A 24681-nucleotide genomic window follows, 5' to 3' on the forward strand; every position below is an offset into this window, starting at 1 on the left:
CCTTGTGGGGAAGATGGAGATCACAATGATACTTACCTCAAATATATTGCAAAGATTAAATGACAATTAAGACATGTAAAGTGCTTAGGACAGTGTCTGGCACATCGTAAGCACTACATTTTAGTGTTACCTGTTAGTAGTAGTAGTAGTAGTATTGTTATTGTTATTATTATTATTGTTATATTACTAATTGAAATTCAGGTAACTCATTCATTCAACCAACATGTGAGAACCTGGTTTCAGCCTCTTGCACAAAGTGGGGAGTCGGTGCTACAATGCTAAGAAGTGGGCCATGGGGGAGGGGAATAGCCTAGCCTAGAGATTTGGAAAAGGTCATTTCAGCTTCCAGGAGGACAAAAAGCCAGTCAACTCACCCAGAAGCAGGAGGGATCTCATAAAAATGCAAATGCTCAGCGGAGGCTGTGGTAAACCCTCACAATAGCAGGGTCCCTCTGCCCTGAGGAAAAGGCCCAAAGACTCCCTGGTCCACAGGAGGCTCTGCGGCCTCTGGCCACCCAGCCTCTGCTCCCAAGACTTTGTCCCCCATGCCCTGCACCTCGTCCCATCCTGGCCCCTCTCTTCTCCAGAAGTTCAACCCCTTTCAGCTCCAGGGCCTCTGCTCCCATTGTCCCTTCTGCCTGCCTTGTAGGTGTCTCTCCTGCAGCAGGGTCTGAGCACTCAGCAAGGAGTGCTCTGCACCCACAACACGTATCCCCCCTGGTAACATTCATGGCCTTCTTTATCATCTGACCCTAGGCAGAACATCCAAGAAGACAGGAACTAAGGAGGAGGACAGAGATCTGCACCATGAAGGAGGCACTAAGACAGGCTGTGGGGGATGTGGTGCCATAATGTAGCGGTTAGTACATCTGCTTTACACGTAGAAGGTCCTGGGATCGCACCCCAGTGGAGCCACAGCCCATGGTCTACAGCCATGCCACCCTGAACAAGCCTGATGTCTGATCTCGGAAGCTAAGCAGGGTCGGGCCTGGTTAGTACTTGGATGGGAGACCACCTAGGAAGACCAGGTGCTATAGGCATGAATAATAAAAAAATTAAATTTAAAAAAAAAAAAAAAAGACAGGCTGTGGGGATCCCAGGTACCCTTACCATGTCATGTCATAGACTGGGCTCTTGATCTGCCCACTCTGGGGAGATTCCAGATCAGGAAGCCCAAGAGCCATGACCTTCGAGGTTAGGTTAGGGGACCAGCTAGTGAACCCCCATGGTGTGGTAGGGGAGGCCCCACATGCATGCTGCCTCAGGCCACAGGCTGCCTCAGGCCACAGGAGCGGGGTCCTCCAGCTCCCAGTGGCATCTTGGTTGGGTCACCACCTCTGCTAACACCACTAAAGCCCTGAAACCACCAAACCATCACCACCAAGACTTCTGCTGCTATTACAGGGGAAACAAAGATTAACTTTCCCAGGAAATCCCCTTAGAGCAAACTGGTGCGATGAAGAGAACAGACCTTAATCTGACATTTGAAAAAAATTGCTTGTGCATAGTAAGTGCTCAGTAAGTATTAGCTCTTATCAGTAACAATAAGAAAATACTTGGCACAAAGTAGGCTCTCAGTAAATGGTAGTTCCCTGGTCCCAGGGGGACAGAGTTGGAGGCAGTTGGCAGCCACCCACCCCACTGTCCCCAGGGCCTCCACTTGCACACAAGGAGCCAGAGCTGCAGAATATCACCAAATGCAACCCTTTTGTACACAGGTGGGGAAACTGAGGCCTGGACAGGGTAGACTTGTCTAATGGTAGAAGCGAGGTCTAGTCCTAGAACTTCGGTCTCCCAGGCCAATGCATCATCCTCATGATAAACTCAGCCAGATTGAGGAGGGAGGTTTCAATGTGTGATGCCCCTAGACTCAGGCTGCCAATGCCTACTCCCAAGGACAGCTTTGTAAGGTTGGGAGCTCAGGCTCCTTGAGGAGAGCACAAGGGCTTCTCTGAAAGGCTGAGACTTTGCCGGTGCAAGAGGCAGGCACAGCTTCTTGACTTGATGCCAGCTCTCCTGCAGATCAGGAAGGGAAAGAGGTCACAGGGGAGGCCCATCCTGGGCCCCTATTGGTTCCCCAACCTTTCTGCAGCTGTGGACATCAGCTTGGTTATCCAGCCAAGTAGCCCCTGGCATTCAGATGGCAGGGACCACGATGATCACTTGCTGTCTCCTGATTTCTGGCCTTCCCTAGTGATACTCAGTCCCTGGCATTAGTCTAGTCTCCCTGGCCATCTTCCTTAAGCCCCCCTTTACACAGTTTCCATCTCCTGACCCACCTCCACAGGTCAATGAGACCTTGTAGCAGGAAAGTGGAATTCATACCAGGCCTGAGTGACCTCGAAGGCCATGCCCTTTCTGCTTGGTCTCCCTCCCTACCTCCCAGGTGTCCTTGGTGCCATCACCAGGCCTCTTTCTCAGTGACTGCTCCTTCCACCTTCCACAGTCTTTTTCTGGAGGAGGCTCATTCCCCAACAGCCTGGCAGAGCTCCTCAGTGGGGATGTGATGACAGGGCCAAAGAATAGCTTACAAAGTATGAGGGCCAGCCATGCAAGGTGACCCAGGTACTGTCAGCAAGGGAAGCTGCTTATAGCTCAGCCTGGGCACCTGCTCTGCAGGAAGTGGAGGGGACTTTGCTGGAAATCTGCCTTTAATCTCGGCTTCCTGTTTTCTGCCCTGGGGGACGCCCAGACAGGACTGAGTTTCAAACTATTTCACATCAGCTTCTGTAAACTGTCATCTCAAAGCAAAGAGGCTGGGGGAAGGGAAGAAGTAGAGTGGGGGGAGGAGAGGCCTTTCCCTTCCCAGGAGACCTTAGGAGCAGAGCACAGCTCACTCATAAAGGTGCTTAAGCTTTGGACCTCTGGCCATCAAGGACCAACCAAACTTTGCATGGAGCTAGCCCAGTTGGGTCATAACATCAAAATGTAGCCCAAGTCCTGAACTTCCTTCCCCACATCCAAGGGTCTCCAGCCTCTCCTCTTTTCTCCTTTCCCTCATGCCAGGGACAGGTAGTGCAGCCTGGGAAAGCTAGTGCTTGAGCCTACCAGGCTGTGAGGGGGCTCCTCATAAGTATCCTCCCAAATCCTAAAACCCAAGACCTCTGCTCTAATGATTTCCTTTCCTAAAGTCAACTGTATGAGGAAGCTGGTGCTCTAGGCTTTGGAGGTCCTCAGACCAGAATCCCAGTCCTGGAAGTGGACTCTGGGAAAGTTCCTTCTGTTCCTCGGTGGCCTAGTCTGTAAAAGGTGGCTCCAAATGCTGGCTTGACGACTTCATGTCTTACAGGCGTCTTCAACTCAGTTTGTCCAAAGTCCACCTCCTGAGCATTACTCCCAGCCTGCCCCTCTTCTAGGCCCTCCCATCTCAGCAAGGAGCACTACGATTTCCCCCGGTGCTCCAGCCACACCTGAGGACTAGGCCTGCTTTCTCCTGTACCCTCACTCCCCATAAAGGCCACTCACTGGAAGCTGTCACATGGCTCTCATTTGTCTACTAGAGCCCACTTGCATCACCACTGGCAGAACCATGCATGCAGCGTTCTTACTGGTCTCTTGAACTTCATTCAGTCATGTCACTTCCCTGCTTAAAGTCCTTCAATGGCTCCCCATTGCTCATATAATAAAAACCTTGATCTACAGTGCCCTACAGGATCTGGCCCCTTTCTCTCATGCTTGCTGGTCTGGTCACTCCAGCCTTCTGACTGTCCCTCAAGCTGATGAGGCCTCTGTACCTGTCTCCTCAGTCTGCTCTCTTCCATTAAGCACTCATCACCTTCATACCACAGTGTCTAATTGCCCCGTTTATTGATTTATCCTCTTGGTAAAGACCCATGATCACTTCTTGCTCACTCTTTCATCTCCAGCATCCAGAAGAGTGCCTAACACTTAGTAGGTGCTCAATAAGCATTTGTTGAATGAGTGAATGAATGAATGAATGAATGAATGGGGGAGGGTGGATGTTAATTCGCTCTTCCACTAGAAGATAGTTCTGTGGGGCAGAGCTCCTTTACTGATTTGTCCCCTGTGCCTGTGGTTCAGAGAAGTTCAAAAAAAAAAATTTATTTCACTCTGCTGTGAAGAGGTGGAGCCAGGATTCAAATGCAAGTCTATTTGACTCCAAAGTTCACACTCTGAGCCATATAAACCCAGAGGAAAAAATCAAATGTACTTGGGGTTAAGAGAAGATGGGTTAGTAACAAAACTGGGACAGGGAGTAGAGCATTTTCCCCAAATCCCCACAGTCCTTTCCCATTTTGCTAGCTGATTCAGCCAGGGCAGGGGAGATGCCAACTTCTCCCTTCCAGAAACCTTTGCAGAGCTGCTGAAATGCTTTCTTTTAGGCTGAGAGGTGGCCCCATCTGGCCCCACTTTATCATTCCATCTTGACCTCAGAGGAAAGAAAGGGAAACCAACCAAGCTGAGCATCCTCTCCAACCCCCCTCACCCCATGCCGTTATCTTGCTGAATCTGCACCATCCCTCTTGAAAGAGGAGTATTTCGAGCCTGATCTTACAGAAGACAAAACTGAGCTCAGAGACCTTAAGTAACTAACCCTCGGTCACACAGCTAGTAAATGGCCCAGGTGAGATTTAAAATTTGAACCCCAAATCCATGCTTTTTTCCACTACATAGTTATCTGAGACTTACCGGATGCCTCCTCAAAGGGCAGGTGTGTGACTACTACTTCCCTCCTTGAAGGGCCGGCCCCTTAGTATGGGTCCAGGAAAGTGATGAAGCTGACCTAGGGGTTCACTGGGTCAGAGAGTCAACCTGTTGTTTATCAGGAGGCATGCCCAACTCCTGCTCCTGGCATGGAAAGCTCTTTGCAATCCACAGCCACACTGTCTTGCCAGCTTACTCTCCCACAGGGCCCTTTACTGTCTACCTCACTCCCTTAGCCCCTCGCTTACTTTCAACTTCAAGACTTTGTCAGTACACCTCATATTCCCCACCAGAGAATGCCCCTCCTCTCTGCCCACCCAACCATGACCCTTCCTTCAGGGCCCAGTCCCTAGGAAGTGCCTTGACACCTCCTACCTACACTGGAGTCTCTGTTCTCTTCCCTATAGTGCTGCCCACTCCCTATGACCCCCACCTACACCTACTGTCTTCTGTAGCTCAAAGCAGATCACCTCTCTGCTCCTGGTTAATAATGATATATAATAATAGGCAATACTTAACTGAGGGCTGACCTGTGGCAGCCACTGCACACTAAGCACTTTTAATGTATTAACTCACTTCCTGCCCCACATAATCTTAAGGAGTTGGTGCTATTATTTCCTCTCATTTTACCTAATGGGGAAACTAAAGCACAGAGAAGTTAAGTAACTTTCCCAAAGTCACACAGCTATTGACAACTTCCACATTGCCTCCAGGCTGAAAACAAAGTCTAAGAAAGTCTCATAAGGCTCTTTGGATCTCTCTAGTCCCTGTGGTTTCCAGGACCTCATCTCTCATCACTTTCCTGGACCCATACTGCAAACTGCAGCCATACTGAGCAATTTCCCAGAGCCATCAAGCTCTCTTACCTCTCCCTGCCTTTGTCCACGCAGTTCTCTCTGCCTGAGGTCCAGGCTCTACAAAGTCTCCCCATTAGCCATCCTCCTCTTTTCTGTTTCCCGTGGACCTCGAACACCGACCCCTCCACTTTTATCAATCATTTCTTTGAACTTGTCTGTTGGCCGGTCAGTTCTACTACTGAGAAATGCTTTAGAGTATTTGAAGTAATCCTACAAATAGACTCCAGAACCGGGCCTGTCACGCCACCTGCGCCATTAAATGTCTAGAAATGAATGAGTGAATGCCTATTGCTGCAAGTGAGGCCCACTCTCCACAAAAAGATTCGAGGAGAGGGGCTCAGACCCGGCCTCAATCGCTTCTACATGGAAGGAGCTGCGCCCATTGAAGGCTGGAGGTGGCTGCAAGGCGGGCTGGTTGGCCTTCTGCTGGGGACGTTCAGGGGAGCCGCAGGCGGGCAGCTGGGGGCAGGGCGTGGGCGCGGACACACCCCCCGCAGTTGCCGCCAGCGCCCGGCAGGGGGCGCCGTCCCTCGGGCCCACGCCCCACCGGCCCACGCCCCGTCGCACGCCGGGCAGGCCCCCCTCGCGCAGGCGCGCTGCCGCGGGCGGAGGATCGGGCCGCGCTTCCTTTTGCCAGGCCTGCGAGCTTCCTCCCCGCGGAGCCCCGGGCGAGCCGAGCTTGGCCGCCGCCGCCGAGCCCACCGCTGCCCTCTCGCTACCGCCCCACCCCGCACCCTGCTCGGGGGTCCTGCCGGGGTGGGGTCCGAGTAGGGCGACTGCCCAGCCGCGCCGCCGTCGCGACCGTCCCTTGGCCAGCCGTCTCTCCCGCCCCAGCCAGCCTGTGACCGCCGAAGCCTCCGGGGCGTGGAGCGCGGGGAGCCCCCGCGGCCCCCGATTTAGCGTCCTGGGTGACCCCCGGCAGCCGGCGCGACGTTCCCAAATCGAACCTTGGTGGCGGCGTTCGGAAGCGGAACTCTGCCGGGGCCGCGCCGGCTACATTGTTTCCTCCCCCGATTCCCTCCCGCCCCCCTTCCCCCTTCTTTCTTCCCTCCTCGACCCCCGCCGCGCGGCCGGCCCCCTGCCTCCATCTGGCTGTCCCTCCTTCCCCTCTCTTCGCACCCATACCTCTTTGTACCGCACCCCCCGGGACCCCTGCACCCCTCCCCTCTCCCCCGGCCGCATGGACCGTCCCGCAGGCCGCTGATGCTGCCCGCAGCGAAGTGGCCTGGACCACAGTGCCCGGTGAGAGGTGAGTGCCTGGCAGGCCTGGAGGAGATGGGTGCCTGAGTGCTTCTCGGGAGAGGAGGGTGGAAGTCTCACGTCCCACTTCTGTTGCTTCTTTTGCAGCTGCCGTCGCGTCCACTCCCATCCCCCACCGCCCTTACCCCCTCCTTCCCGGTTTCGAATTCTCCCGGGAGTCACTGTCAGCTTGACTGGGAGGGGAGCGCAGGAGGGAGGTACTTGCCCTATGAGTCCCACAGACTTGTCTCAGGCCACACCGAGTCTGTCCCCTTCTTACCCCTGTGTGAGGTCGGGCTGAGGGAGGGGGTCAGTCTGGACCAGGGCCCTGGAGAATGGGCACTTTGCCATTCTCTGCTCATGGCCTCCCTGCAGGTTCCCTGGCCTGCCTGATTCTGACCCCTCCCTCCCTGCCCCACAGAGGCGCTGCTGCTCCAGGGAGCCCAGGGCCTAGAGGTTGAGCCTGTTACCCTCAGCCTTCCAGAAGACCAAGCCTAAGCCAAAGGACCTCTGACCCTTGGGTGGGAAAACTGGGCAGGGCCTCTGTCCTGGGTAGAGGTGACACTGGGCATTAAGACCATGCCCTCACCTCCCAGCAGCAGGTCAGCCCACTCTCCCAGGCTCCTCAGGGTCCAGGCCAGGTGTCAGGAGGGGCGTGTCCAGCCACCAGATCCTTGGAGCTTAATTAGGGGTTCATCTTCCCTCCCATGTAGACCAGAGAACTGAGGCTCAAAGGGAGAAATTGCTACCCCAGACCCCTAGCAGAGTTTTGCCATCTGTCCTTCCATCTCTCACTCTGCAGAGCTGCACTGCTGTAGGTAGAAGGCAACCAGGGACACAGGCCCCCAGCTTGGCCCAAAGGACCCTGCGAAGGGAGCATATGCTCCTCTACAGAGGATTGTAGAGGAGGGAGAGGACTCCCAGCCTCAGCTCTGCCTGGCTATGGGCTCAGGCAGCATCTGCACTGCCCATGGGATTACCCCCTGGTACCTGAGGCTGAGTTCCACTGATGGGAATGTAGTGAGTGTGTGGGCACCCATCTGGTGTGGCGCTGGTACTGAGCTGAAACATGAAACAGCCTGGTGGTTTCACTGAGCGGAAACAGGCCCAGCTAGCTTAGAGGCATCCAAGTTCAGAACATGAATAGGATCTGAATGGGAAAGTTGAGAGCCCTGTTTCCACAGGGAGCACTTTACAGCTTTGGCTTAGGGGCTTTGTCAGGGGACACCCAGGGGTCTCTTCTAAGCTCTCCACACAATAAGGGTCCCAATGTCCTTGGTAGGACCCCAGCAAGGCAAAGGCATCAGCGGGGAGATTGGGAGTGTGGCAGGATCCTCTTGTTCCTGGAAAGGTGGGAGGTTCCCTGGAGGATGCTGGACCATGTCTGGGACCCTCCTCAGGCCTCTGCCCTTGATTTAAAGTTTTTTCTGGTCACCTTGACATGTGCAGTGGAGGGGACCCATATGTCATGTGCCTGTGAGGCTCCTCTCACCCAGCCCTAACTTCCTTTCCAGCCTGAGGGGCGGACTGAGGCTTGACATGGTTGGGCGTGTTTATATAAACTGCGAGCTTATCGGAGCTTATCGGTGCCGTGGAGGTCTCGAGGCCTTTGTAGAAAGGGTCTGGTTTTAGGCCGGCACGTGTGCAGGGATTTTTTTTTATCTGTTTTTTATCTGGTGAGCTTGTTGCCTTTCTCCCTCTCAGACATGGCTGCATTTCTCTATGTTGGGTCGAGAGTAAGGAAGGACCAGAAAACAGTCCCCAGCACCACTGCAGTGGACATCAAGCCTCGAGATGTTGAGCCACCACAGAGCAGCTCAGAGTACAGACAGGAGCTGAGGCCCAAGATCCACAGTGGGACATGGCTGCCCCAGTAAGCCCAGATGGCTTGATTGGGCAGGACAGCCTGAGTCCAGTTCTGGGCTCCATCTTTTTGAGGAATTTCAAGGCCCTGACACATAGTCCCCAAAGAACAGAGATGTATGATCTGGGAAAAAGAAGGTAGAGAGAGACCCTCACATGTTTGAGGAGCTGCCCCATGTCAGAAAAGCCATCCCATGGTAGAAGATGCCCCAGGCACCAGGGACAGAGCTGGGGGGCAGGCAGGGCCCAGGGAAGCGAATCTGAGCTCATTATGAGAAAACCGTGTGTGTATTAGTTTCTTAATTTAGAAAGTAACAAAACAGCACTGCAGGAAATTTAAAAAACAACGAAAATCACCCACTATTTCTTCACGGGCCCAGTGACTGTAACATTTTGGAGTTCCCTGCCTGTCTTAACTGTTTTTTTTCCCCCTTCATTGTTGTTGTCATTTGAGTGTACATGCCATGGCACCTTTTTTCATTTAATGCTGTGTCCGTAGGCATTTTCTCATGTTGCTATACGGTCTGTGTAACTTTGCCTCTAAAAAGCTACAGAATTTTCCGAATAACTGCCACAGCAACCTTACCCAGTCCCTCTTACTAAGTGCGTGCACTGTTGTTGCCCACCTGTTGCTATGGTGGTGGTCACTACAGGCCCCCAAAGCAGCCGGGAGTATTGGAGAGAGCAGGCAACTTGACACCCAACCAGGGTGGGTTCCAGGCCCAGCCATGCCATTTAGGCCATGCCATTTAGGCCCAGGAGGATGGACCTTGGACAAGTCACCCGCTGAGCCAGAGTTCTTTTATATGATACCTGCTTCAGAGGGAAGTGTGCAGACAGTGTGAACTAATCAGTGTGCTAGAAAGTGCCTGGCGCAACCACTAGCCTCCATAGGCACTTCGTCAGGAGAGTTGACATTGTTGATGGACCCAACACAGGCTGACTCAACATGGGAGCAAGAGGCCTGGCCCAGGGTTGGCCGATGGCTCACACAGCCAATAGCTGACTTCTGTCTCGTGGGCCCTTCTGAAACCCTCTGTTCCTGAGCTTCTGGACTACTCTGGCCAGTGCCCTATCCCACCTCCCTGCCTTCCCTATCTGTGACAGGCCAGCTCAGATCATGGTCCTGGCCCTAGGAAGATGGTATACTGGTTGGTTTGAGACCCTACCCATCCTTTTCTTCTCCCGGCATTGGAGCTGAGTGGACAAGGCCTCGTCTCTGAAAGCCCATCTGCCTCCTGTCCCCCAGCTTCAGCTAATTCCTAGGCCAGCCCTGCATTTCCCCAGTGGAGATAGAGGCCTACTTTCCCTGGGAAAACTGAGACTTCTGCAAGGAACTCAGGCATTTTGAGCCCTAATTCAGGGACAGGCATGCCAGCCTCATCTTCCCACCCTTTCCCAGTGGCTGGGGAAAGAAAGAAAGCTAGGGGGAAGCAGGGATTTTAGAGCCTCCCGACTCGCATTTGAAAAAAAACATAGATGGTCCACAAATCCCTGGAGAAGTCTTGTGTGTTAGCATCCTCCTCTTTGGCAGATGTTCCCCAGTCTAACCTGAGTGTGTACTGAGACATCGTTTGCTTCCTCCTCTTGTTCTGCTTCTCTGGAGACCAGAGAACTGGGAGTGCCCTCCATGGACAGGAGGAGAAAACCATTCTCAGGTTGGACCTAGGAGACTATAGCCCCAGATGACCCTAAGATGGCCCAGGACTAACCTAGGCAGAGGGTCCTCTCCCAGGTGGCTCATTCAATACAGAAGTCTATCAGGCACGTGACCTCGGACTCTGGCTGCCAGACTTCTGCCTGTAGAGTATTTCCCTTCTCCCTGGTCTTGGTTCAGGGGAAGTGGGTATTACAACTGCTCTCCTGTCCCACAGCTTGGACTGGGATGAGGTCACAGGGTGGGGTCCTCTCTAAGATGCTGGTCTGGCTGGGGTGAGCCCTTTGGGTGTTTCTCAGTCCCCCCTCCTTGGTTAGGGACAGGATGGGTGGAGGAGCAGGCCACCCCCCACACCAGGCAGGGAGCACTGCCTCCCTTCCTCCTCTCCTCTGGGTCCCTTCATCCAAGGGCTGGAAATAGAATCTGCTAAGTAATGATTAAAGTCAAATTTAGACCTAAAAATAAAGAGCTGGTGAAGGAAGAGCTAGTGTGCTCCCTGTGTGGCTAAGGGGAGAAGCAAGCAAGGGAAGACTAGCTTCGGGGGGCCAAGGCCCTGCTTCTTGGGAGAGGCCACAGCCCACTGGGGTATCAGGAGTGCTCTACCAATTGTGGGGTCTCTTAGCAGGATGCAGCCTGCAACAATTGAGGTAGGACCAGGGAGAAAGTCCCATTTTTCCCATGGGGAAACTGAGGCCCAGAAGTGGTCTATCCAGCAACTGTCTGGGAGCTCTCCTTGGCAGGCCCCCAGAGACCTGAGGGTCCCACACAGCCCATCTCACCCTTTTTGTCTGTTCAGTTTCTCTTCCTGGTTTTGAGGTACTGTGATGAGAGCAGCTTCTCATCAAACACTAGCTGTATATGCCTCGGTGGGGCTGGGCCTCCAACCGCAGCTTCCCTCCGCCTCCCCCCAACCCCCACCTCTTCCGTGGTCTGGGCCCTGAGTTGCAGGAGCAAGCAGAAGAGAGGCTGCTTGGTGCCCCTCTCTGCCTCTCCTCCTTTCTGCACAGTAGGAAACCTGTGGGTGGGTGAAAACCTGCGTGTCATCTGACGCCTGCCCAACCTGGCTGCTACTTCTCAGCTCTGCCCAGCACCTGGTCCTCACCCAGAAGCAGGCATCTGTGGCCTGTATTGTCCACACCGCAGGGAGACTGGAAGGGGACAATGAAGAAGGAAACCTGAGCTCCCCTGCTGGCCAGTAGGGAGACCAGATTCAGAGAGAAGTCAATTAGGGGAGGCCTGTGGTTCTGACTTCCTGGCGAGGTTGGTGGGAACTCAGAAGCTGGGGATCTATGTATGCTGGAACAGCTAGGAGGACTTCCTGGAGGGGAAGGGCCATGAAAATCAAGAAGCATTTGCAGAAGAGGCAGGGTAGGGGCAGAGGTCCTTGCTAGGAGCTTCTATCCTCTTTAGGGCTGCTAGCTTCTCTAGTTGCTGTGTGGCCCTAGACAAACTGTTAGCTTCTCCGTGTGAGATAGGGTATGGTAGATGAGGAGTGGACACAGATGTAACCTGTGCTTCCCAGAGCAGGAGGGCCAAGCTCTGGGCAGCTGCCCTCCTCACCTATCCGTCCATTTTCAGGACGTCATCTGTCTTGCCTAAGGAAAGGTTGGTTGGAGGTTTTTCCTCTGACAGATGTGAGCTCAACTCCTTGCTCTACCCCTGGGAAGCCGGGTGACGCTGCTTAGAGCCTGGTTCTTTTTCTGTCAAACAGATCAACTGTAAAACCTCACAGGGTTTTTGGAAGATTAAGTAACTAAGGCAGGATGGGCTAGTAAACTCTCGTTTTGTGTTTTTATTTTTTCACAGTCCATCCTTCTTGGGGAAGGTATCGATACCCACCTTCTCCCTCACGTGGGCAGCAAGGCTGTATGTCCTGTGTTGGGCCCCATTGCTTTTCCTTCTGAGCTGTATGTTCTGTGGGCCCCATTCTGAGAAGAGGAGACCAGGAATTTGGGACCAAAGTTCTAGACAGCTTATGGGCCTCTGGGCCTCAGACTGCCCACCTGTAACATGGCTAGGAGACTTCAGGTGAGGGACAAGGACACTCCATGATTTCTAAGGGCTTGTTGGAGGTCAGTGCTGAGAGGCTTTATGTAAATGTAGGCAAATGAAGATGCAAACACTACAGGGTATGTTGAGAAGCAGACAGAGGCCTGTAGGAGGGCTCTGGGGAGGCCCCAATCCCCACTGCCCAGTGCACGAAGGTAATTAGACTCCTGAGCAGTAATTAGAAATCTTTCTGTGTCAGCCTCCAGCCACAGGGGGACCTGGGAGAGGAGATTCCCATTGGCCTCCTCACTCCAGCCTCTACCTTTCCCAAACCGCTAGATGGAATTTCCAGTCCCATCAAGCCATGTGGGGGACAAGAAAAAGCCAGTGAGTCGCTGTAATTTCCTTTTCAACATTTTTCAGCCATTAAACTCATCCTTCTCCTTAGAGCAGGATTGCTGAAGGCTGAGGGAGCACCAGGGGCGGGGGTCAGGCAGCACACACTGGAGCTCTTCCTGAACCTTCAGGGAAGTTTAGGCATCTCCAAGCATCTTGTGCCCAGTTCTGCTGCCCGACCCTGAGATATCTGCACAATGGGGGTGCTGAAGGCTCTGGGACCACCTGCCTGGATCAGCTGCAACCCTCTACCCCATGGCCTGGTGTGTGGCCAGGGGCGTCCCAGTGCCCACAGCCTGGGTGTCCTTTGCAGAACCAGAGGTGGGGCTGATTTTACTGCTGCCAAACCAGCCCAACTGCTGGCAGTGCCCCACCCTTCTCGGATACACTGCTCTTTTGGGGTGAGGGGTGGGAGTGGGTGCCCAAATCGGAAACTCAGTTCTGCTTATGTCTGTCCTGTGACCTGTCAGAAACCTCAGGCTGGCTTCAAAGCCTCTGTGGACCCCCACCTTGAGCCTTCTTCAGCCTTAATTAACTCCCTCTGTACCACAGTTTGGAATCTTAAGCCTGACCTGATCTAGTCCATCCCCCTCTTAGTCACTTCTACTTAAAATCCTCCCAGTTCCAGCTCTCCTCCCCTTCTTCCTAGAAGCCTTCCCAGGTTGCCCATGTCTCCTGTCTTTTGAAGCACTGAGCACATCCAGCCATAATTGACCATCTGGTAGCCAGGAGGAAAGGAGCAGGTCTGCATTTTGTTGAGGCATCACCTGGAGTTCTTGGGGCCTCATGGGCAGGACCTCCTGGACCCTTTCCTTCTCCTGCCCATCCCAGCCCACCAAGCATAGGACTGGGTATACAGGGAGGCTTCTGAAACACTGGCTCAAAGAATGAGAAGGCAAGGTAGACTTAACTGTTGCCTCTAGTGACTGCCTGTGCCCCACCTCCCAGACTCCAGCTGGGTCCTGTGGCAGAAACAGAGCCTCTGGGGGCCTTGGCCCTGAGTTCCCCCCAGGTCTCTTATGCACTTCCCCTTTCAGTGGGTATTTTTAGCTGGGTGTAAACAGTTACTGATGGCTCCCACGCCCCATTAGGCAGTGGCGTTTTGGTGGGGGGCAGGGCAGGAACCCCTTGACCTACACTGGCTCTCAGTGCTTAGTTGGCTGTGGGGATCTAAAACTGCCCCCAGAGCACGGAAAGGGCAGCCCAGGAGTTTCTGCCCCCAACCCTGCCAGCCGGGACTCCCAAGAAAGGCCTGTCTGAGGCTGTGGCCACTGACCTCAGCCCTTGGGCACAGTGCCCAGCCTATTCCCGGGACCCTAGCACAAGGACTTCTGGGAGCAGGGTTTGGGGCAGGAAGTCAGAGTGAAGCATTGACTTCACAAAGTTCCCTGTCCTCTACCCTATGGGGGTGGGGTAACAGCTGCTGTCCTTTGGGGTTAAATATAGTCCTGTCGGTTATGGGACCTCAGTGTGGTGCAGCCAGCCTAGCTTCCCTTTTCGTTTGTTGGTTCATTCATTCATCCAGCTCTCATTTACTGAACAGCCACTCTGGGCCCAGCCCTTGCTGGGGCCATGAGTCAACCCCCAGCTCTTACTTGGCAGAGCTCCCAAGCCAGGACCAGTGAGGTTCTTGCTGGAGCATGGGAATGTGTGAGAAGCTGTAGAGGCCCAGAGCAGCTAACACAGCTGGGGGACCAAGGAAAGCTCCTGGCAGAGGTGGCTTTCAAAAAGTTACATGTTTTCAGTCTTATTTTTTGGAGAAAGGTAATATCAAAAAGGACAGTAGCAAATATACAGCGAAAAGTCAGTTTTCCTTAAACTTGATACTGCTCTCCCCATCCCAGAGGCAATCTCTGTTGTCAGTTTCCTCTGTCTTTCAAAGATACGCTATTTATATCTGAGTTTAGGGATGAATTGCATGTCACCTTGAAAAACACAATTTGTTACATACCATGGATGCACTGTACTCTTTTTTACAGCCTTTTGCGTATTTCAAACCTACCAAAAAGCTGAAATTATAGTATAATGAATATCCATACATCCTTTACCCAGATTCACCAGTTCTTAACATTTTGCCACATATGCTTTACCTCTTCTTTTGTACACATTGGCCATGTGTGTATATGTATTTTTTTGCTGATTTATGTGAGTGTTAGTTGCAGGCATCATACCTTTCACTCCCAAGTATTTTAGCATGGATCGCTTACATAACCATAGTATCATGGTCACACAATATTATCTAACATTTCCATTTTCTCAGTTGTCTCCAAATGATTTTTTATAGCTTTTTTTTCCCCTTCTGATGCAGAATCTGATTCAGAATCACTAGTTAAATCTTATCATCATGTTTCTTTTTTCCCAGCTTTATTGAGATATAATTGATGTATAACATTGTGTAAATTTAAGGTATACAGTGTAATGATTTGATACACGTATATTGCAAAACAATTACCGTAATAAGGTTAGATAACATATCTTTCACCTGATGTAGTTATCATTTTGTTGTTGTGTCATGTTCCTTCAGTGTCTTAATTAATGTAGAATATTCCCCGGTCTCTGTTTTGTCTTTCATGACATTGACTTTAAGAGTTCAGGCCAAATGTTTGGGCTCTCCGATTTCGTCTTTCTGATGGGAGTCAGGTTAAACAGCTCTGCGGAATACCACACTGGAAGCTGTGTCCTCCTCAGTACATCGTAGCAGGAGGCACTCAGTGTCACTTCTCTCATTATTGGTGATGCTTAATTTGACCACTTGGTTAATGAGGTGTCTGCCAGATCTCCCTATTGTGAAGGTTCTTTTTCCTTTTTCTGATTACTCTGTGTGGTAGTACTTGGAAGCTGTGTCCAGCAGCTCTTCCTTCCAATGACTTGGTCTGGCTTTTGCCATTTCTACATACTCTGTCATGAGGAGTGTTGTGTATCAGCAGCTGAAGATGTGTTCTGGCCCCATCACATCTGGAGTATATTGTTCTCTTTGAGGGATATCTGGTCATTTATTTATTTGGTCCCTTATTAACGGACATAAAGATTGTCTTTCGATCTCTTGCTACTATAGATAGTACTGCAGGGACTGTCCTGCTACATTTTTTTGGCACATGTGCAACAGAAGCATTTCTTCTGCTGCGACCTGAAGGTAGAGTAGTTTCCTTGGGTAGAGCAGGGAGAAAGAGTGAGAGGGAAATGCCAAGGCAGGAGGTGTGAACAGCAGGTGGGAAACAAGTGTCACTGAGATGCTGGAGATCCGGCAAGTCTCAGAAAAGTCAAGTGGCTTTCCCAAGGTCACACAACCAGTTGGTGGCTGAGCAAAGAACAGGACTCAGAGCCCTTGAGTCCCAGGACAGCGTTTCTGCACAGCCTCCACAAAGTGGCCTGAAACCAAGATTCACATAACCCAGAAAAGGCCCCCATGCCTTACCCAGGCCAGCCTTAGGTTTGGAGGCTTAGGTTTGTACCAGTCCCTCCTAGCCACTCTGGCTTTTAGGCCATGACCTGGAGGGGGACAGCCCGGCTGGACCCTCAGGGCCTTAAAGAGGGGCCCTATCCTTCAAGGCTGCTGAGCCACCCTGGGCTGTGCCAGGGAGGAGCTGTCAAGAGTCCAAAACTCCTGTGGGCAGAGTTTCTATGTCCAGGCAGGCCTTGTTCCTGGTCCTGAGAGGCAGCAACTCCAGTCCTCAGAACAGCCCTGTAGCTGCGGGGTTACCACCAACCCGTTGTACACATGGGGATACCAGGTCCTCAGGTTTCAGCCAGTAGAGCAGAGGGGAGAGGATAGCTCTACCATCTCCTTTCTAGATCTTCTGTCACCCAAGCACAGTCCCTCGAAGAAGCCCACCCTGGCCACTGCCTCCTGGGCTTGCCCCCTTCTTCTGAGCACCGCTTGCTTCTCCCTTGCACGCTTTCTCTCTTGGGCCAATGTGGTTGTGGCATGATGTGGACAGAGGAGGCAGGGAGGCACAGGGGTGGGAGAGGACTAGCCCGAGGGCTCACATGTCAATGGGGCAAGATGCTCACTCAACTTGTGACTTCAGCAAGGCCACCTTGCCTCTTGGCTTTGCTCGGGGTCCCCATCTGTAAAATGGGGGTAATAATAGCTTCTCTTTCTGGATTTGACAAGTCATAACATTCTGCAGATGGGACCTGGCACAGAATAAGTGCTCAGAAAACAGGGCCTGTATTATTTTTATTATCAAGTCACTGGGGAGTCAGTGGCAGCAGCTGCAGGCTGGGAAAGGAGTGTTTGCAAACTGACAGCTGAGAGGGTGACTAATGGTGCCACAGCCTCCATGCCCTCCTGCAGTGGCTTCGAGTTTTTGGGGGGTCGGGAGGCAGGTGGGGAAACAGAGAGCTAGCAGAGCCCCTATTCAGAAGAGTATGAAAGTTGAGGGCCCCAATTCAAGATCTGGGCCACTCATCACCCCTACCTAGCTGTGTTACCTCAGATAAGTCGTACAACCTTGGGAACCTAAGTTTCTGCTTCCATAAAATGGGGTAAGGCGCTCATGGCTCCCATAGTATGCGGACCACGGGAGCCCAGGGGATGGTTCCTGGATTCGAGGTGGCTCAATTGTGTGAATGTCTGTGTGTGGGTGGAGACAAGGCTCATCCTCCTTGGGCCTCAGTCTTTCTGTCAGATGGCAGAGGCTGACCGGCTAGCCTTTGGGGAACGGAAGAAAGGCCGAGGACTGGGGTTGGGGGCTGGTGCAGTTTATGCCAGGTCCTACACCAGACACTTCCAAGTCCATGGCCTCATTCCATTCCCTCCATAGCCTGCTTGCAGGGCATCCCTGTCCCTACCTCTCAGGATGAGGGATCTGAATGCTCAGAAGGGTTGAGTCATTTGCCTGAGTTGCACACTTGACAGAGCCAGATCTGCCTGACTCTAGAACCAGGAGTGAGGCCTAGAAGCTGATGGTTCTCCCAGCTCTATTCTCTGTGGCTCCCTCTAGTCTGCAAGACCACATGCTCTGTTGCTGAGGCCCCCAGGCTCCATGGCCCTCAGAAACAAACACTGGTTCCTCACATTAGTATTTGAAGCCCCTGTGCCCTGCAAGACTTATGCCAAGCTCAGTCTAGACAGTTTCTACAGCAGACTGATGGTGCTCAGATGGTCAGGATCTGTCTTTCACCCTCCCTCACCATGGGCTTCCAGCTAGGCCAGCTTCTCACGGCTATGTCTGTCTCTACCCCAGCACCTTTGCTCAGGCTGTCACACCAACCTGAAGTGCTCTCTCCAACCCGCTCTGCCTTTCTTTCTAAGCCCTCCAGTCTCAGAGCTCAGCTCCAACATTCCCTCCTCTAGGAAGCCCACCTAGTAAGCTCTGCAGTCCTTGCTGACCTCACAACCCTAGACACTTGTACTCAAACGAATTCTATCACTGCCGGGCCTGGGGTAGGTGGTCACGTTTGAGAAGTCACTAACCCTGTCAAAGCCCCAGCCCCTCTGCTTCCTGAGACAGGTACAAGTATATGTGTGCTCGATGTGTTGTCTTGCTGCTCTTGGGGTGTGTGGGGTTGGCTAGGGTAGCTCTTTTGAAGAGTCGCGCCAGTCATAAGGGTACAGCTCAGTGAATTGCCGCAGAGTGAACCCACCCCCTGACAGGGCTCAGATAATCACATAACCAGCACCCAGAGGCCTCTCTCATGCCCCTTCTGTCACCACTCTCTCCCAAGGGCAGTCGCCAGCCTGCACCACGGGTTAGGCCTGATTTTGAACTTTATACAAACGGAATTACATGGCATGTGCTCATCTGTGACTGGCTTCTTGTTTAACCTTATGTTTAGAAGTTCATCAGTGCAGTTTCACAGATGTAGCTTATTGATGTTTGCCACAGTAGTGTTCCATTCTGTGGACATAACCACAAGTTGTCTGCCTGACTCTTGGTGGGCATCTGGGCAGTTTTCAGTTTCAAGTTTATTATAAATCGTGCTGTAGTGAGTGCTCTTGTGCCTGCCTCTTTGGGCACTGCCCTCTTTTCTCTTGGGTGTGCACCCAGAGGTGGGACAGCCAAACCGTGGGATCATTGTACCTCGGCTTTAGAGATACTACCTGGGCACATTTTTATAGATGAAGGAACTAAGAGGCTTATAGAGGACAGGTGACTTTCCCAAGTCACATAGCACCTTTTCCAGGATCACAGAACTACCCTGGGCCCCCTGCCCCCACAGACCAGTTAGCTGGCATTGGGCTTTGGGTTGGTAGGGCAGATGGCACTGGTGCTACTCAGCCCCCAAACCTCCTTTGCCTCTGTTGACCATTCTTTTGGGTAGTAAGGTCCCCTGTTGACTTAGGGTTGGTGTCCCCTCCGTTGCTGGTGGTCGCCAGTCATCAAGCTTCAGCCTCCTTCCTACTTCAGTGCCTTTAGCCTGCCAAGACTGGAGAGGACTGCCCTCGTCCCCATTCCCAACCCTGGCCACCTGTTCGTATTGCTGTGGGGAGGAGTGTAATCTCAGTGACTTGTGAGAGGAGCAATCTCTTCATACCCTTCCTCGCTCTTCCTTTTCTTTGCACAGCTCTCATGGTACCAAGTGACAGATCAGCTTTCCTGTGACACGGGGACGCCGAATCTTCTGAGACGATGTCAGCAATACAGGTGCCACAGGAGCAGGGTCTAGGACAGTTGAACATCCCCATCACCCCATGGGGCTGCTGAGCAGAAGAGAGAGAATGAAGGCTCAGATCAGTTTGCTCCTCTTTTCCTCAGCCCTGGCTTCTAACAAAGTGAAATTCCAGGGTGTGCTGTCAGACACAGGGCCCTCAAAATGAGAGCACAGGTCTGGGGCGGTGGGGGAATCTCGTGGGAAGGGGTGCCTCACCCAGGCTCAAAGGGGCCAGCCAAGAACTGTGACCTCAAGGGTATGTGGGGAGGTGGGTAGAGAGGGGACCCGACCTGCACCCACCCACTTGTCGCCCGTCCTGCAGGCCGCCTGGCCATCCGGTACAGAATGTATTGCCAAGTACAACTTTCATGGCACTGCTGAGCAGGACCTTCCCTTCTGCAAGGGAGACGTGCTCACCATTGTGGCCGTCACCAAGGTAATTGGGGATCTCACATGCCTGCCCCCACCACCTCCCACATCTGGGGTCCTGGTTCCTCCGCAGGGAAGGGTGGGTCTGAGAGCATGTCTTGGCTGCCCTTTCCCCAGGACCCCAACTGGTACAAAGCCAAGAACAAGGTGGGCCGTGAGGGCATCATCCCAGCCAACTACGTCCAGAAGCGGGAGGGCGTGAAAGCTGGCACCAAACTCAGCCTCATGCCGTGAGTACTGACTGATGAGGGGGGCCCTCTCTCAGTCTGGGAAGGAGGGAAGATGAGGAGCCCTGGTTCCCCCAGATGAGAGTCAGGGAAACAGGGAGGTCAGAGGAAAGGGCTGGAGTGTCCTGAGGGCTTCTCAAAATGAGAGGAAATATGTTGACGCTGTACCTCAAAGGAGGTAAATGGGGCTGGGACTGCAGAGGGAAGGGTGGGAACAAAGGGAGGGCCTTCAGAAAGTAGAGCCTGGAAGATGCAGGGAGAAGCTGGCAGAGGCACCAGGCTTCATACCCTTGGGCCACCATGACCCCTGGCCTGGCTGTCCCTCAGCTGGTTCCATGGCAAGATCACACGGGAGCAGGCAGAGCGACTTCTGTGCCCTCCAGAGACAGGCCTGTTCCTGGTGCGAGAGAGCACCAACTACCCCGGTGACTACACGCTGTGTGTGAGCTGCGATGGCAAGGTGGAGCACTACCGCATCATGTACCATGCCAGCAAGCTCAGCATCGACGAGGAGGTGTATTTTGAGAACCTCATGCAGCTGGTAGAGGTGAGCCGCAGCACCTACGGGCCTGGATGCCAGCTCCAGTCCCACACTTCTCTCTGGGTGACCTTGGGAGTGTCATGCAGCCTTTGTGAGCCCGCATTTTCTCATGCCTCGATGGAGCGCCTGCTACGTGCCAGGGTGCATTTCTAACCCCCCAGTACCACCACAGGGAGGGTGGCAGTATCCCCATTTCACAGGCCAGGAAACAAAACTTCAGAGCAAATAAGGGACCTGTTTGAGGTCATACAGCTATAGATTCAGGACTTGAATCTGAGTCTGTCTGATCCCAGAACAAGCTTCCTTCTAGCCACTCATGGAACTACATGCCCAAGTGTTGTATACAAAAGCAAAAGATGAGCTACACCTTGATGGCCAGGGTTCCCTGAGCTTCTGTACCTGCATCGATGTGCCCACATATCCTTACAGTTCCTGAGGCCAGCTCTGCCATCCCCGGCCAGGCCATTCCTGGCATCCAGTAGTCTCAGGCAGCCTCCCAGATGCCTTCTGCGCTCAATCTCAGCTCCCTCCCCCTGCAGTCCTGGCTTGGCCTCTGGCAGGGGAGGGACCTAGGCATACCTGACTACAGGCTGGTGTCTGGACTGAGTCAGGGCTTGCCCTCTGCCTGGGAATGCTTGTAAGGCCCAGAGTGGTAGCAACAATGGGGGATCTGTCCAGCACCTGGTTGTGGGGCGGCATAGGCAGTGGGCCATGTGTCAGAGTCTGGGGCCTCCCTAACCCCAGACCTGCCAGAAATAGGGAGCCCTTCCCACCCAAAGAACTCTGGGGTTGAGTGGGACGAGCCTCTGCCACCCTCTGGTGGTCAGACCTGGGTAGTGCATGTGAGCTTCTGGTGAGCACCGTCCCTGTCCCCTGCAGCACTACACCTCAGATGCAGACGGACTCTGCACTCGGCTCATCAAGCCAAAGGTCATGGAGGGCACAGTGGCAGCCCAGGATGAGTTCTTTCGCAGTGAGTACCACCCTCACCCCCATTCCTCACTTGCCTACCCACCTCCTGCTACCCAGGCTTCTTGGCATTGCCCCATCCCGGAGGCTCTGGAAATCTCCAGGGAACCCCGCATATTATAGCTCAGTCAGCCTCTGTCGCTCCTACTGTGAACTCTGCTCCAGCAAAACACCCCTCACTGGACCCCCTCCCCGTCCACCAGGCGGCTGGGCGCTGAATATGAAGGACCTGAAGCTGCTGCAGACCATTGGGAAGGGAGAGTTTGGAGGTGAGCGGGTGGGGCTGGGAGCCCTGTGAGGGGCCAAGGGACTGTGGAGAGTCCAGGAACAACCCCCACCTCTCCCTGCAGATGTGATGCTAGGCGATTACCGAGGGAACAAAGTCGCTGTCAAGTGCATTAAGAATGATGCCACTGCCCAGGCCTTCCTGGCCGAAGCCTCAGTCATGACGTAAGTTGGGCAGGGAGTGGGTAGGGAGTTTGCCTGGCACAGGCAGGGGATGAGGAGGCTTGGCAGGGTCTGACCACCTCTCCTGCCCCAGGCAACTTCGGCATAGCAACCTGGTACAGCTTCTTGGCGTGATCGTGGAGGAGAAGGGTGGGCTCTACATCGTCACCGAGTACATGGCCAAGGTGCGCGCCTGCCCAGTGATCCATCCCTTGTGCTGGAATTGAACACTGGGGCTTTCCAACTGCCTCAAGCCCCCCTCCGTGCCCTTGGGCCCTGCTTTCAGTCCCTTCCCTCCAACTGAGCTTTGAAGTCTCCAGGGCTCAGCTTTTGTCCAGGCTCATCATTTATTCACTATGTCCTTGGACAAGTTGTATCACCGCTCTGTCAATTTCCTCATCTATGAAATGGAGATACTAACAGTTTACTTCCGAGACTGATGAGAATTAAGAGATGATGCATGAAAATAGCTAAGTACAGTGTCCAGCATGTAGAATCAATCCAATATTCATGCTGACTCCTTGAGGCCATGCTCCTCCCCTTTCCTCACATGTCCCTGGGGTGTCACCCTTTACCCAGCCTCAGGTGCACTGTTCCTGAGGGCTGGAGGGCAAGTCTGACTATGGGCTGGTGGGTCTGTCTCTTCTGCCCCAGGGGAGCCTGGTGGACTATCTACGGTCACGGGGTCGGTCGGTGCTAAGCGGAGACTGTCTCCTCAAGTTCTCACTGTGAGTGAAGCAGCCCCTGGGGGAGGGGACCCCGCCCTGTTACGGGAGCCCCGTCTGAGGGGACATGTGGCCGGCTCGCCCCTAGAGACGTCTGCGAGGCTATGGAATACCTGGAAGGCAACAATTTTGTGCACCGTGACCTGGCTGCTCGTAACGTGCTGGTATCTGAGGACAATGTGGCCAAGGTCAGCGATTTTGGCCTCACAAAGGAGGCCTCCAGCACCCAGGACACAGGCAAGCTGCCAGTCAAGTGGACAGCCCCTGAGGCTCTGAGAGAGAAGGTGGGTGGGCCTCCCCGCCACGGCATGAGCAGTGGTGGACCTGGATCATCCCACCCTCAAATTCCCAGCAGGGGTCCTGGATCACCCCACCCTCAAATTCCCGGTATCTAACACTGCTTTTCCCACCCAAATGGCAGAAATTCTCCACCAAGTCTGATGTGTGGAGTTTCGGAATTCTTCTCTGGGAAATCTACTCCTTTGGGCGAGTGCCTTATCCAAGAATTGTGAGTATGGGCGCTGTGGCTGGGGCATGGCTGGGGCTGAGGGAGGGGTTGGCAGGATATGGGGCCTCCCTGGGCCTTGCCTCCCCAGTCTGAGGCCTAGAAGCCATAGACTTACCCTCAGGGCCTTCCAGGCCACTTCCTGGGCCTGAGTCTGAGGTGGAGCTGAAAGGGATCCCTGAAGAGGAATACTGAGTAGGAGTCCCCTCCAGGGGTTAGGCCCTCACAGACTCACCACCCCACTGCCCGCAGCCCCTGAAGGATGTCGTCCCTCGGGTGGAGAAGGGCTACAAGATGGATGCCCCTGACGGCTGCCCGCCTGCAGTCTACGAGGTCATGAAGAACTGCTGGCAGCTGGACGCTGCCACGCGGCCCTCCTTCCTGCAGCTCCGTGAGCAGCTCGAGCACATCAAAACCCATGAGCTGCACCTGTGACAGCCGGCCTCGCCCAGGTCATGGGCCTGTGGGGACTGAACCTGAAGAGACTGTGGACCTCGTGCCCCCTTGCTGGGCCCAAGCCTGAACTAAGCCCAGTGGGCCAGTGGGCCTCTTTCCTCTGTCCCAGCCTGCGCCCTTTCTGGCCCCATAGGGATCCCACCTAAGCTTGGCACCTTCTCTCATGGACCCACCTGTGGGGCTTAGGGAGCCCCACTGAGGGACCAAGAAGGGACGAGGCTGAGGAGCAAGGGGCAGATGCCCCCATCATGGTCAGGCTTCTTCTGGCCTCCCATCTCCTACCTTCCTAGAGTTTTATTCCTTTTTTTGAGATTTTTCTTCTGTGTGTTTATTTTTTATTATTTTTCAAAATAAGGAGAAAGAAAATACCCAGGAAATGGGCATTTTACAAGAAGTACGAATCTTATTTTTTCTGTCCTGCCCACAAGGGTTGGGGAGACCAGGCCCCTCTTCAGGGACCCATTGCCCCAGCCTTGTACCCCAGTCCATGTTTCGTGTCGCCTCGGTCGCCCTGTGTTTGCGCTTGATCATGTTGCACTGTTTGCATGCGCCCGAGGCGGACGTCTGTCAGGGGCTTGGAGCTCATGTGTGCTGCCGCCCGCCTGCCTTGTGAGATGGAATCGTAATAAACCACTCCATGAGGACACCGCTGCCCGGCCTCGGCGCTTACTCCGCCGAGCCTGCCTGTCCCCCCGCCCCCCATCCCCATGCCATCTTGTCCATCCCCCTGTTTCTGTGAGTGGGGCTGTGCTTGCCCTGTGAGTGGAGCGGGTGGGGAGCACGGTGGGGAGAGGTGGCCGCCGCTTTGTGTCAGCTGCACGAGCGAGTGTCCTGTGTCTGCCATGGGGGAGGTCTCACCACCTGCCCTCTCCCACTGTCCTGCTACAGCCAAGGCTTGACCATCTGGGCTCTGGGGCCCCATCCACAGGGTAATGCCTGGGGTCTCGGCTGCCTCTCCTATTGTGTTGTTCAAGCCATCCATACAAGGAGGGCAAGAGCCAAGGACAGAGCAGGGAGGAAGGCAGGCCTGACCAGTTGGAGATGGGGTCCCCCTGGTAGGAGGCAAAATAGATATCATGCCTCAGAGAAGATGCTGACCCTAAAAAGAGAGAGGAGGGA

General features: G+C 53.7%; 1 protein-coding gene and 1 pseudogene across 1 annotated transcript; both read left to right on the plus strand.

Moving 5' to 3' along the window:
- Positions 1-924: 924 nt before the first annotated feature.
- On the plus strand, positions 925-1040 carry LOC111732477 (annotated as a pseudogene).
- Positions 1041-6109: 5069 nt separating this feature from the next.
- CSK (C-terminal Src kinase) lies at positions 6110-23956 on the plus strand. Its single transcript, XM_011382082.2, has 13 exons — positions 6110-6771; positions 19177-19256; positions 19586-19699; positions 19810-19922; positions 20247-20466; positions 21340-21433; positions 21633-21698; positions 21780-21879; positions 21971-22061; positions 22531-22604; positions 22690-22885; positions 23023-23109; positions 23359-23956. Exons 2-13 carry the CDS (start codon positions 19242-19244, stop codon positions 23539-23541), a joined length of 1353 nt encoding a protein of 450 aa, XP_011380384.1. The 5' UTR covers positions 6110-6771; positions 19177-19241; the 3' UTR covers positions 23542-23956.
- The last annotated feature ends 725 nt before the right edge of the window (positions 23957-24681 follow it).

This window comes from Pteropus vampyrus, unplaced genomic scaffold (genome assembly GCF_000151845.1).
Source record: "Pteropus vampyrus isolate Shadow unplaced genomic scaffold, Pvam_2.0 Scaffold462, whole genome shotgun sequence".
NCBI lineage: Eukaryota > Metazoa > Chordata > Mammalia > Chiroptera > Pteropodidae > Pteropus > Pteropus vampyrus.